Source organism: Xenopus laevis, chromosome 8S (genome assembly GCF_017654675.1).
Source record: "Xenopus laevis strain J_2021 chromosome 8S, Xenopus_laevis_v10.1, whole genome shotgun sequence".
Lineage (NCBI taxonomy): Eukaryota > Metazoa > Chordata > Amphibia > Anura > Pipidae > Xenopus > Xenopus laevis.
Window position 1 is genome coordinate 102344579 of NC_054386.1, and position 12874 is coordinate 102357452.

A 12874-nucleotide genomic window follows, 5' to 3' on the forward strand; every position below is an offset into this window, starting at 1 on the left:
TCCCATGATACCACTAGAGTGTAAACTCCTTGGGGCAGGATCTCCCATTATAACACTAGAGTGTAAGCTCCTTTGGACAGGGTTTCCCATTATACAACTCGAGTGTAAGCTTCTTGAGCCAGTTTAGTTCTGCAGCGATATTTGTTAAAGGGAACATTGACTTCTCAGACAGTATTGGCAGTTAACCCATAAATGTGGCCCTTTGCCCGCGGGAGTGACTAATCCCTGGTATGTTGGTGACATGTTGTGGGTATTTGGGAGGAATTTTTATGAGGCCAGTGCAGATCCCTGGGAACAATATAAAGTATATTATACCTGCAGGACTTCTCTTAAAGGGACCCTGCTTTGTTTGATTGTTTCTCCTGGGAAGAAATTGATTTAATTTGCAACCAGGGAATAAAACGGCACAAATTCCGAGGTGACACCCAGACTCGCTGCGCTGGTTCCTGCCGCCGTCATTATTACAATTCCCCTGCGAGACATTTCCATTTCTTATACAAAAATTCAATTTATTCTTGGGCAATTTGGGTGGAACCTGCTGATCTGGCTGCTGCTCCTCCCATTTAATCAATTCACGCGAACCTGCCCTCCCGAGGGTTCAAGAACTGTAAATAGTTTTAATAAATGTTACAAATAAAAACTGAAGACCAATTGCAATGTTTCTTCGTATAGTAATGGCCACATCGTATTGCAAGTTACCTTAAAAAGTGAACTTTCCCTTTAAATAGAATTATCCTTTGTCAGGCCACTTAATCTATTTTTTTTATTTCATATAAACATGTGGTTGCTAGGGTCCTGCTACCCTAGCAACTAGGCAGTGGAGTGTAGATGGATAGGAGAAGATCTCAACTGAAAGATAAGAGAAAACAATAACAGGAGGCTCTCAGATAGGGCCCGGGCCTCTAATGAACTGACTGTCAATTCCTGGATCTATCACAAAGGAAGCCCCTCCCACACCAGTAATGGCGCCAACTGGACTTGCGCCACCGTATCTGCTGCACCCGCGCCAACTATAACAGGGGGAGTTGAGAAGGAAGAGCCACCCGTAACCTGCTCTGTGGGAATGTCACATATGGGAGAAGGAAGCCAGGGATTATTTTTCCTATGGAGACACAGGAGCTGCCATATTGCTTCACTGACATTTATTAGGGGTGCTGCTCTGCTCATACAATCAGTATGGCATTTCCCCATACTGCTCATTAGTCAGGAAATGATTCAGCTCAGTGCAGAAGCTAAAGAACAGTAACACAGCCTGATCTTGCTTTATGGCAATTTACTCTCAATTTTTTACCCCTGCTAAAGACCTGCCAACATTTACAGCACTGCTGGCTGGAAAGGCCCTGACAGATTTAGAGAGTGTAAAAGACAAACCCAATTTCAAAATAACATTAAAAAAATTCCAAACCACTAATTGAGGCAGAAAACCTTCTCCATAAAGCTTGTGTAGAATAATAAATCAGGCTATTCACAAAGGGGCGTGGTTATATGACACTATCCCTTTAAGGATGACTGGTCCCTTTTATTTCCTATGGACAGGAATCAAAGAAAATAAGGAAGAATAAAAGAAGGCAAAATAACAACAAAAAAAAAGTTTGGGGTTTATTGTTAATTTGGTCATGGGACAATGGGCGAATTTTGATATTGACTGCGGCGTTGCGGTGCTCTGGCGAGTTTGGCGGCATCAAGGTGTTGAGTCCTCCCCACTCTTTCACCTCTTTTTCATGTGTTTGACGTAATACTCGTTGGAGGCGATGAGGAGACCGGCTATGAGGGAGCAGTAGCTGTGGAAGGTCACTTGCCCTTTGCGGCAGTCGTCCAGGTCCTTCATGATTTTGTCCACGGTCATGGGGTCGTTTTGGTTCTAAACAGACGCAAAGAATATGGGGTAATTGGTAAAAAAAAAAAAAAAAAGCTGAAGGATAAAGTCCCAGTAATATTGTTATTTTGTTATTAACAGACCAGCTTGTATTCATTGGTCAGACTCACTGGAATTGTTTTCCCTGAAAGTGACCGATAACCTTAATTTAGTGACTTTTTATATGTTCTTCATTATATTTGACCAAAAGAAATAGATGAGATGAATGTTTAACCATAAGATGTCTCACTGCAGGTTCAACCCTGGCCAAGCTGCCTGTTCTACCAACTGACTCTAGTTCCACTGTGATTCAACATGGCTTCACAGAATTGAGTGCTGGCACCTCTGCTCAGCTGAATCCAATATTTCCCCTTCTCCCCTGATATTGTGCCTGACACCACTCCCACCCCTCTCCCCATGTGTGTGGGTTACGCCCTTGGAAGGTGCAGAATAATAAATACTAATGTACAAGATGGGGCTCGCTCAAGAGGCGGGGTCTATTCTGGCACAGGGCTCGGCTGACTTAACGTCTAACACAAAGGCATGCCAATAAAACTCATTCCCTAATTACTGGGAATAGCAACAATTAGCATGTTAAATAGAAAGCAGTTCCGCCATCAGATCTGACTCTCTAGCTCTCACACAACAGTGACTAGTATTTTCCATGCCCACACAGGAATATTTATATGTCCATATGTACTCATCTATCTGATTGGTAAATTGTTTAAAGTTTCTGTGGTGTTAGAGTTGCTTCCTGTTGTGTAGTGGCTGCATGAGCCTGCTAATAAAGTTTCATTTTCTTTCATTAGGCAAACAATTTTGAGTGGAGTTCCCCTTTAAAGAAATACAGACTGTATTATACATGGAATTGGCCCTGTATTTATCTGCTGTGTGTTCTGGGGTATTATACATGGAATTGTCCCTTTATTTATCCTGCTGTGTGTTCTGGGATATTATACATGGAATTGGCTCTGTATTTATCCTGCTGTGTGTTCTGGGGTATTATACATGGAATTGGCACTGTATTTATCTGCTGTGTGTTCTGGGGTATTATACATGGAATTGACACTGTATTTATCTGCTGTGTGTTCTGGGTATTATACATGGAATTGGCCCTGTATTTATCTGCTGTGTGTTCTGGGGTATTATACATGGAATTGGCCCTGTATTTATCTGCTGTGTGTTCTGGGTATTATACATGGAATTGGCCCTGTATTTATCTGCTGTGTGTTCTGGGTATTATACATGGAATTGGCCCTGTATTTATCTGCTGTGTGTTCTGGGTATTATACATGGAATTGGCCCTGTATTTATCTGCTGTGTGTTCTGGGTATTATACATGGAATTGGCCCTGTATTTATCTGCTGTGTGTTCTGGGTATTATACATGGAATTGGCCCTGTATTTATCTGCTGTGTGTTCTGGGTATTATACATGGAATTGGCACTGTATTAATCTGCTGTGGGTTCTGGGGTATTATACATGGAATTGGCACTGTATTAATCTGCTGTGTGTTCTGGGTATTATACATGGAATTGGCACTGTATTTATCTGCTGTGTGTTCTGGGGTATTATACATGGAATTGGCCCTGTATTTATCTGCTGTGTGTTCTGGGGTATTATACATGGAATTGGCCCTGTATTTATCTGCTGTGTGTTCTGGGTATTATACATGGAATTGGCCCTGTATTTATCTGCTGTGTGTTCTGGGTATTATACATGGAATTGACACTGTATTTATCTGCTGTGTGTTCTGGGGTATTATACATGGAATTGGCACTGTATTAATCTGCTGTGGGTTCTGGGGTATTATACATGGAATTGACACTGTATTTATCTGCTGTGTGTTCTGGGGTATTATACATGGAATTGGCACTGTATTAATCTGCTGTGGGTTCTGGGTATTATACATGGAATTGGCCCTGTATTTATCTGCTGTGTGTTCTGGGGTATTATACATGGAATTGACACTGTATTTATCTGCTGTGTGTTCTGGGTATTATACATGGAATTGGCCCTGTATTTATCTGCTGTGTGTTCTGGGGTATTATACATGGAATTGGTCCTGTATTTATCTGCTGTGTGTTCTGGGGTATTATACATGGAATTGGTCCTGTATTTATCTGCTGTGTGTTCTGGGGTATTATACATGGAATTGGCACTGTATTTATCTGCTGTGTGTTCTGGGTATTATACATGGAATTGGCCCTGTATTTATCTGCTGTGTGTTCTGGGGTATTATACATGGAATTGGCCCTGTATTTATCTGCTGTGGGTTCTGGGGTATTATACATGGAATTGGCCCTGTATTTATCTGCTGTGTGTTCTGGGGTATTATACATGGAATTGACACTGTATTTATCTGCTGTGGGTTCTGGGGTATTATACATGGAATTGGTACTGTATTTATCTGCTGTGTGTTCTGGGGTATTATACATGGAATTGACACTGTATTTATCTGCTGTGTGTTCTGGGGTATTATACATGGAATTGACACTGTATTTATCTGCTGTGTGTTCTGGGTATTATACATGGAATTGGCCCTGTATTTATCTGCTGTGGGTTCTGGGGTATTATACATGGAATTGCCATTGGGATAATGTTTTATTTTCATTACAAACCCTGGCACAGTTCCAATCCTCCTTCTTCCCACCAACCACCAGGAACTCATTCTGAGAAATGAATCTGGAAAAGAACCCAAGACCAGTTCTTCCCCCACGTTACATTCGGGGTCCCCTGACTCTGTAAATATTTTACTTTCAGAACTCCCCGTGTATCAGTCGTATTCCATAACAACGGTCATTGAAACCGAGTACTGAGTCCAGTTGGTTCCACACTGGTTTGCTGTGGGGCAAACTGGTTCAGTATTTTCCAATTAACCATGAAGTTTAAAATGGACCTTTTGGGCACCAGAGAAAAGAACGACACTGGAAGGCAAAAATATAAAAAAGCAAGATTGGGGGTTTATTTAGGATTTGGTCATGTGACAGTGGGAGTTGCTGCTGAGGAAATGAGACATTGGCCTCCGGGTTCTGGTGAGTTTTTCAACATCAAGATGTTGGTCCTTCTCCGGGTCTTCACTTCCTTCAGGGTTTCATGTGTTTGACATAATAGTCGTCGCAGGCGCAGAGGAGACCGGCTATGAGGGAGAAGTAGCTGTGGAAGGTCACTCGCCCATCGCGACAATCGTCCAGATCCTTCATGATTTTGTCCACGGTCAGTGGGTCATTTTGGTTCTAAACAGGCGCAAAGGACACAGGGTAATTGGTTAAAGAGCTGACGGGAAATATAACAGTAGCATGGCTAGCGTGACGTTCATAGACTGACTACAAACACAAATGCAGTTTCAGCCTTGCCTAAGTTGCCATTGTTACCCGTCCTTTTCACACACACGAGAGAATGTGGCCCAGCAACCACTGTATGGGACCAACTGTATTCAGTGCTTTGTGGTTATGGAATATGACTGATATCTATATATACGACACACTAACTCTAGATCAATGGGGGTTCCTGAATATGTCTTGACTTTTCTAGATCCATTTACCAGCACAGGTTCCTGATGGCTGGTGTGGAGCAGAACCGGTGCCAAACATTCTTCAAAAATTGTGATGCATCATCTGGCGCAACATCAGATGATGTGATGACCCCATCTTGATGCATAAGATTAGGTCATCTAATGTATGATGACATCATGAAGGCAAGAGCTGGTCTTTTGAGACTAGATCTTGGCCTGATTTTCTTTAGTTTTAGTACATTAGCAACAGGTCACTAGTCAATTGGGCCAAACAGTCACATGGTCGTTGCAGGCTGAGGGCCAACTCATACTCACCTTCAAGAACTCGGAGAACTCACTCTCCAGAAGCTTTTGCAGATCCTCCCGGTTCATGTAGTTCTTCTCTCCGGCAAACTTGTGGAAAGTTAACATCATTTTCTCCATGGCATGTTCTAGCTCAGAGGGGGCCACCATCTTGACTTGTCCTGGTTTTGGTTCTGTAAAATAGAGACCACCCCAATGTTATTTGATCTTATTGTATAACACATTGATTGATTGATCCACACCCTAATGGCTTTATCTGGATCTCTGAAATCCAGGAATATTTGCTATGGCTTCACTGATAATACTCAATGCCAGTCTGCAGCTGCCAAGGCCCATCAAGATATGGTTTCTGGTCATTCTGCCCCCTGGAGAGTAAGGATTATCCTTGTCTCATTAATAGCCTAGATAGAAGCCCGCGCATGAGGTGTCAGTGGTGTCATTGCTACTGGTCTTATTGGTCTTAATGGTGTCATTTTATAGGTATAAAATGTGAAGGTGCTGGTTTCATCTAGACTGTTTAGCGTAGTTATGGTCCCCACTGCTCAAAAGAGATTGAAATAGAGAAAGTACAGACAAGAGCGACTAAACTGATAAAGGGAATGGAAGGGATCAGTTATGCGGCAGTGAGGAAATCACTTCACTTAATCTGCACTGAATGACTTGTTTCACTCACAGGGTAACACACAATCGCCCAGCATTATTTGCAAGCCTTGATTCCCTCTGGTGTTCCGTCAAGTCACCACAAAAGTACTTCAATCATGGGTATGGAAATCAGAGGCAAACAGCAGAATACCTGCTAATCAGTGCTTTATTGTGCGTCCACACAACATGTTTCGGGCAGCAAAAAGGCCCTTTTTCAAGTGTGTGAGGTACAATATATATAAGGGGGATATGATCACTATATATAAATATATAAGGGGGATATGATCACTATATATAAATATATAAGGGGATATGATCACTATATATAAATATATAAGGGGATATGATCACTATATATAAATATATAAGGGGGATATGATCACTATATATAAATATATAAGGGGGATATGATCACTATATATAAATATATAAGGGACAGTAATAAAATAGGGAAAGTACAGAGAAGAGCGACTAAGCTGATAAAGGAAATGGAAGGGATCAGTTATTGGGAAAGGCTGGCCAATAATTTTTTAAATAAATCTGGTGTATTGTACCTTTAATTAAGATCAAAATAAAACTGATCAGGGCAAATAACAGCCCAATACTATTTGTATTAGAATTAATGATCAGGTGAGGGAAGTGTAGGAGGAAGCTTGTGTCTCCGGTACAAAGGCAAATGAATGGGATATTTAGGCCCCGTGTCTCGTCTAATGGAAAGGGATGAGTCAGGGGCCAATTATTCTCCTCCTCCTGTAGCCCAGTCCTTATTATTCTGCACGTGCCCAGATGAAGTGGCCAATTAACTCCCGGTGTAGCCGGAAACTTGGAGCTCTAAATGGGAAGACGATGGCTCCTAAGAGCCCTTAATTGGGGGTAATTCTGTGCAATTAGAAAATAGCTCTTAAAATGTATAATTAGCCCGTATATCCGGGGACCATAATGTGGGAAATACATGGCAGTAAATCTCTACATGTTGTCGTCTATAAAGTCTCTATAACAGGGGTCTCTGTGCAAATACATTTCTTCCCTAATGACTCAGAGTTTCTGTTGTTTCCATCAATGGACTGCTAGACAGGTGAGCTCACACTCATATACTCACTGTGTCAGTAGGTATAACAGTGATAATGTAACTCTGCTAAACAGACTACAAAACCCAGAATCCCTAGCAAGCACAAGGTACATACAGGTATATAAGGTACAGTGGATACATTCCCTGCATAACAGCCAGTGCTGGGAGTTGTAGTTTCAGATGAAACTGATACAGATGCCCAGAGGGGAAAGTTGACAGTGAGGAAATCACTTCACTTAATCTGCACTGAATGACTTGTTTATCCTGGGCCTTATTGTCTCCTGATCTGACCCCCAATCCCCCCTCACAACATTATACAGAAGAGAAGTACTGGGCATCCAATAAGCTGTACCTTGTACTGTGTAAGACAGGGAAGCAATATGGCAGCCCCCACTTATGACTATAAATGAAAGAAAAGTCTGAGCATGTAATACCCTATACCTTTATATTCTCCCCTCTTCCCTATCCCTTCGTACTATACCTAAGTTCTCCTACTGTACCCCTTATTGTACTCTCCTACTGTACCCTCTTCCCATACCCTTTTACTGTAACCTCTCCCCATAACATCCTACTGTACCTCTTATGTTCTCAAACTGTAACTGTACTCATACTGTAGCCTCTTCCCATACCTGCTTATTGCACTCTTTTACTGTACCCTCCTACTGTACTTTTATACTGTACCCTCTTCCCATACCCTTTTACTGTACCCTCTTCCCATACTCTCCTACTGTACCCTCTTACTGTACCCTCTTCCCATACCCTTTTACTGTACCCTCTTCCTATACCCTCATAATGTACCCTCTTCCCATACTCTCCTACTGTACCCTCTTCCTGTACTCTCCTACTGTACCATCTTACTGTACCCTCTTCCCATACCCTTTTACTGTACCCTGTTCCTATACCCTCATAATGTACCCTCTTCCCATACTCTCCTACTGTACCCTCTTACTGTACCCTCTTCCCATACCCTTTTACTGTACCCTCTTCCCATACTCTCCTACTGTACCCTCTTCCCGTACTCTCCTACTGTACCGTCTTACTGTACCCTCTTCCCGTACCCTTTTACTGTACCCTGTTCCTATACCCTCATAATGTACCCTCTTCCCATACTCTCCTACTGTACCCTCTTACTGTACCCTCTTCCCATACCCTTTTACTGTACCCTCTTCCTATACCCTCATAATGTACCCTCTTCCCATACTCTCCTACTGTACCCTCTTCCCATACTCTCCTACTGTACCCTCTTCCCGTACTCTCCTACTGTACCCTCTTCCCGTACTCTCCTACTGTACCCTCTTCCCGTACTCTCCTACTGTACCGTCTTACTGTACCCTCTTCCCGTACCCTTTTACTGTACCCTGTTCCTATACCCTCATAATGTACCCTCTTCCCATACTCTCCTACTGTACCCTCTTACTGTACCCTCTTCCCATACCCTTTTACTGTACCCTCTTCCTATACCCTCATAATGTACCCTCTTCCCATACTCTCCTACTGTACCCTCTTCCCATACTCTCCTACTGTACCCTCTTCCCGTACTCTCCTACTGTACCCTCTTCCCGTACTCTCCTACTGTACCGTCTTACTGTACCCTCTTCCCATACCCTTTTACTGTACCCTCTTCCTATACCCTCATAATGTACCATCTTCCCATACTCTCATACTATACCCTCTTCCCATACTCTCCTACTGTACCCTCTTCCCATACTCTTATACTGTACCCTCTTCCCATACCCTCTTACTGTACCCTCTTCCCATACCCTCTTACTGTACTCATACTGTACCCTCTTCCCATACCCTCTATGAATGAGCAGCCAGTAAGGAATACGATGCCCTAGAGCAGGGACCCCCAACCTTTTGAACCCGTGAGCAACATTCAGAAGTAAAAGGGTTTGGGGAGCAACACAAGCATGAAAACTGTTCCTGGGGTGTCAAATAAGGGCTGTGATTGGCCATTTAGTAGCCCCTATGTGGATTGCAAAATTATATTGAGGCTCAGTTTGTCAGTACATCTGGTTTATATACAACCAAAACTTGCCTCCAAGGCTGGAATTCAAAAATAATCTCCTGCTTTGAGGCCACTGGGAGCAACATCCAAGGGGTTTGGGAGTAACATGTTACTCACGAGCTACTGGTTGGGGATCACTGATCTAGAGGCACAGGCTTATCTATGTCTCCCCCAGGGTTTATCTGCCCACAGTACTGCCCTTTCCCAGGCTCAGGTAGGGAGGGTCTCACTGTTCCATCATCACAGATACTCAACAGAACTCCAGGAATCCCAACAATTTCCCTGCCGCACCCTTTCCCTAGTGAGGAAAACAAACTCTGGGTCCTACAGGATCATGAGCCATAAAATTAACTACTTGGCTAAACAATATGGTTATTGTGTCATCATCACCTGCAAATCGATCGTTCTTGTCTTGTCATCAATATCAAAACAATTGTATCTTCTAACTACTCCCAAAGGCACAGTTAATATATTCTGATCACCCCCATATGGTTCGTTATTGTTTCATCACCACCAAAGGGATTGTGTCGTCATCACCCTCTACCTGCACTGGTCAATTGCAGTGGAAAATTCCACTCTGAGCTCATGTGCGGGGGGGGAACTGATATTTCTCCTTTTATTTTGAGCATTTTCAGATGAATATAGAATATGGAAGCGTGTGAGTGTGCAGGGAGAGGGTAAGAGTGTGTAACAGAGGGGGGTGTAAGTGTTGAGTAAGAAATCCGTGAGACTGTAGTGTAACAAGGTGTGGCAGCAGTTACTGTGAGTGTGGACTCTCAGCCCCAGGTTATCAGTCCATTGTCAGTTGTAGATTCTCTGTTTATAGAGACCAATTGCAGGTCCGCCTGTGCCCTGGTTTATTTAATTTATAAATTGTTGACCTTTGTGTAGGATTCCCACCCTGCCCGGAGGTTATAGGATTCTCTGCAGGGAGTGACCTGACAGTTGCAATGGACGTGTCCTTGTCACAAACTGCCACCAGCCCCCCCCCCCACAGCCCTCCCCATGTACCCGACACCCCACAGAGAAATGTCAATACAATAAAAGCTTTATGGTTCAGGAACTACGGCTAATACAAAGGTGCATTAAACAGAAGGTATTTTTTTTTTCTTGGCTGCAGAGCTTACGCTCCAACTCTCATGATCTATAGAGAATTTTGAATTCAGGTTTCACGGGAGGTGCCGATGTTTCCCACAGGCACATGAATATTAATGAAGACACCCAGAGAGATGATGGATGGGACACATTTACATACAAACAACAAGCAGGGTGGCCCCACCTAGGCCTGCAGCTGAGATGCTCAGTACTGATGTGTGCAGAGTAGGATTCACATATATAACGAGTGGTATACAGAGCAAAATGCCTTGTTTTGGGGCAGATGAGGGAACCCTAATATTTCTTCCTGTTACAACCCCAGAAAATAGAAAAACCTGTGCAACTTGGAACATATGGGGTGAATGTGTTACACTGTATCCCCCCAATTCTTGTTTTACACCATATCCCCCAATCCCTGGCTCCCATTGTATCTCCCCAATCCCTGGGTTCAGTTGTATCTCCCCAATCCCTGGGTCCCATTGTATCTCCCCAATCCCTGGGTTCCATTGTATCTCCCCAATCCCCGGGTCCCATTGTATCACCCCAATCCCTGGGTCCCATTGTATCCCCCCAATCCCTGGGTCCCATTGTATCTCCCCAATCCCTGGGTTCCATTGTATCCCCCCAATCCCTGGGTTCCATTGTATCACCCCAATCCCTGGGTCCCATTGTATCACCCCAATCCCTGGGTCCCATTGTATCCCCCCAATCCCTGGGTTCCATTGTATCCCCCCAATCCCTGGGTTCAATAGTATCACCCCAATCCCCGGGTCCCATTGTATCACCCCAATCCCTGGGTCCCATTGTATTTGATATGAACAAATATTGAGTTGTACAGAGAGAAAGAGACACAATTGTCTGTATTTATTACACAAATAACTGACCTTCCCCAGACTGATTCCAGGGACATTCCCAGACTGGGCACAAGAAAGCTACTGCCCCTCCCTGTGGCTACTGCCCCTCCCTGTGGCTACTAACTGCTGAGCCCTGGCATCTTGTACTGTCTGCCACTCAATACTCTGATGCAATCGCCCCAGGGCTGCCACTACCTCTGCTCTTGTTCAGCTCTCACACTGCTGAGACTTGTAGTTTTACACCAACACTGAATTTACATCTCACAGCTGCTGCATCAAATAATCTCCCCTTTGTAATGATGTTTCCAGCCCCCAAGGGCTCCTCACATGCCGGGGTGGGGCAGCTCCGACACCCTTTGTGCCCCGAAATATCAGACTAATCAGGTCTCTACTGAGCAAGTGAATAAGAGCTGCCCCCCCTCACCCCGACTTCTTCCAACTACTTCTCTGCAGTTGGTCAGATAAAAAATAAGAATTTTCCCTTAGAGACAATAATTCTGGGCACCCAGTGGGGGGAGGTAATTTGGGGAGATTAACGAGGATTAGGGAAGAGCTGGAGGGCGTTGGGGTGGGGCAGACGGGTGTCTGGGATTATTCAGTAACATTACGGGGCCCACAGCAGATTTAGGGCCCAGAATCCTCCACACTGATTGGCTACAATGACAAATCACATTAGTCTTTCTGTATCCCCAAGAGCCACAGGTCTCTTTTCCTTTATACTGACCCCCCGCTGGCAAGAGCAGGGTTACCCCCTTATACAGATTATACAGATTACCCCATTAAACAGATTATACAGATTATACAGGAATAATCCAGGCACCAGGCAGGAAGTTGTCAAGTAACACACTGAGTGTAAGCTCTTCTGCATGCAGAGTACAGGGGTAAATTGGACTCACCTTGTGCCTTGGGCTGAGCTGGTGTCTGGGCTGTGGGTGAGATACTCTGCGCTGCTCTATACACGGAGGAAGGAAACTCCCATGAACAGGACCTGCCCCTGAAATCTGAATCTCAGGCTGAGTCACATCCCATAATATCCCTCCCTCTCCTCCAGCCAAATACAAGGCCCTGTTCTCTCTCTTCTTTTTGGTGAAAAAGCTTTTCCCATTCCAAGAATTTTATCCCCATTCCAAACCCTCCCACTTGCACAGCCAGGAATGTACAGAACAAAGCAGGGAGGTGCGGGGAGTTGCAGGGAGTAGATAATAATCCCCCCCCATCACACATATCTGTCAGGTCACATACCTACACTGCCTCCAACTCCCTGCACCTGCCAACTTTATTAGTTCATTACTCATTAACACAGAAAATTACTTATTAATACAGCATTTCAGTTCTTACTAATTAATCATTGAATTAAGTAATTAACTATCCTTGTGGCAGGGTCTCCCATTATATAATAGAGAGTAAGCTCCTTGTGGCAGGGTCTCCCATTATATAATAGAGAGTAAGCTCCTTGGGGCAGGGTCTCCCATTATATGATAGAGTGTAAGCTCCTTGGAGCAGGGTTTTCCATTACACCACCAGAGTGTAAGCTC

The 12874-nt window shown here is 43.9% G+C and overlaps 1 protein-coding gene across 2 annotated transcripts; it reads right to left on the minus strand.

Annotated features, from left to right (window-relative positions):
* Positions 1 to 1574: 1574 nt before the first annotated feature.
* On the minus strand, positions 1575 to 12394 carry s100a10.S (S100 calcium binding protein A10 S homeolog). Of its 2 annotated transcripts, none has more exons than XM_018233592.2 (3): positions 12236 to 12394; positions 5684 to 5844; positions 1575 to 1861 (listed from the first exon to the last, which is right to left on the minus strand). In XM_018233592.2, the coding sequence occupies exons 2-3, from the start codon at positions 5819 to 5821 to the stop codon at positions 1709 to 1711; spliced, it is 291 nt and encodes a 96-aa protein (XP_018089081.1). In that variant the 5' UTR covers positions 5822 to 5844; positions 12236 to 12394; the 3' UTR covers positions 1575 to 1708. The 2 variants fall into 2 exon arrangements, with proteins under 2 accessions (XP_018089081.1, XP_018089082.1); XM_018233593.2 differs by lacking the exon at positions 1575 to 1861 and adding an exon at positions 4796 to 5090.
* Between the last annotated feature and the right edge of the window lie 480 nt (positions 12395 to 12874).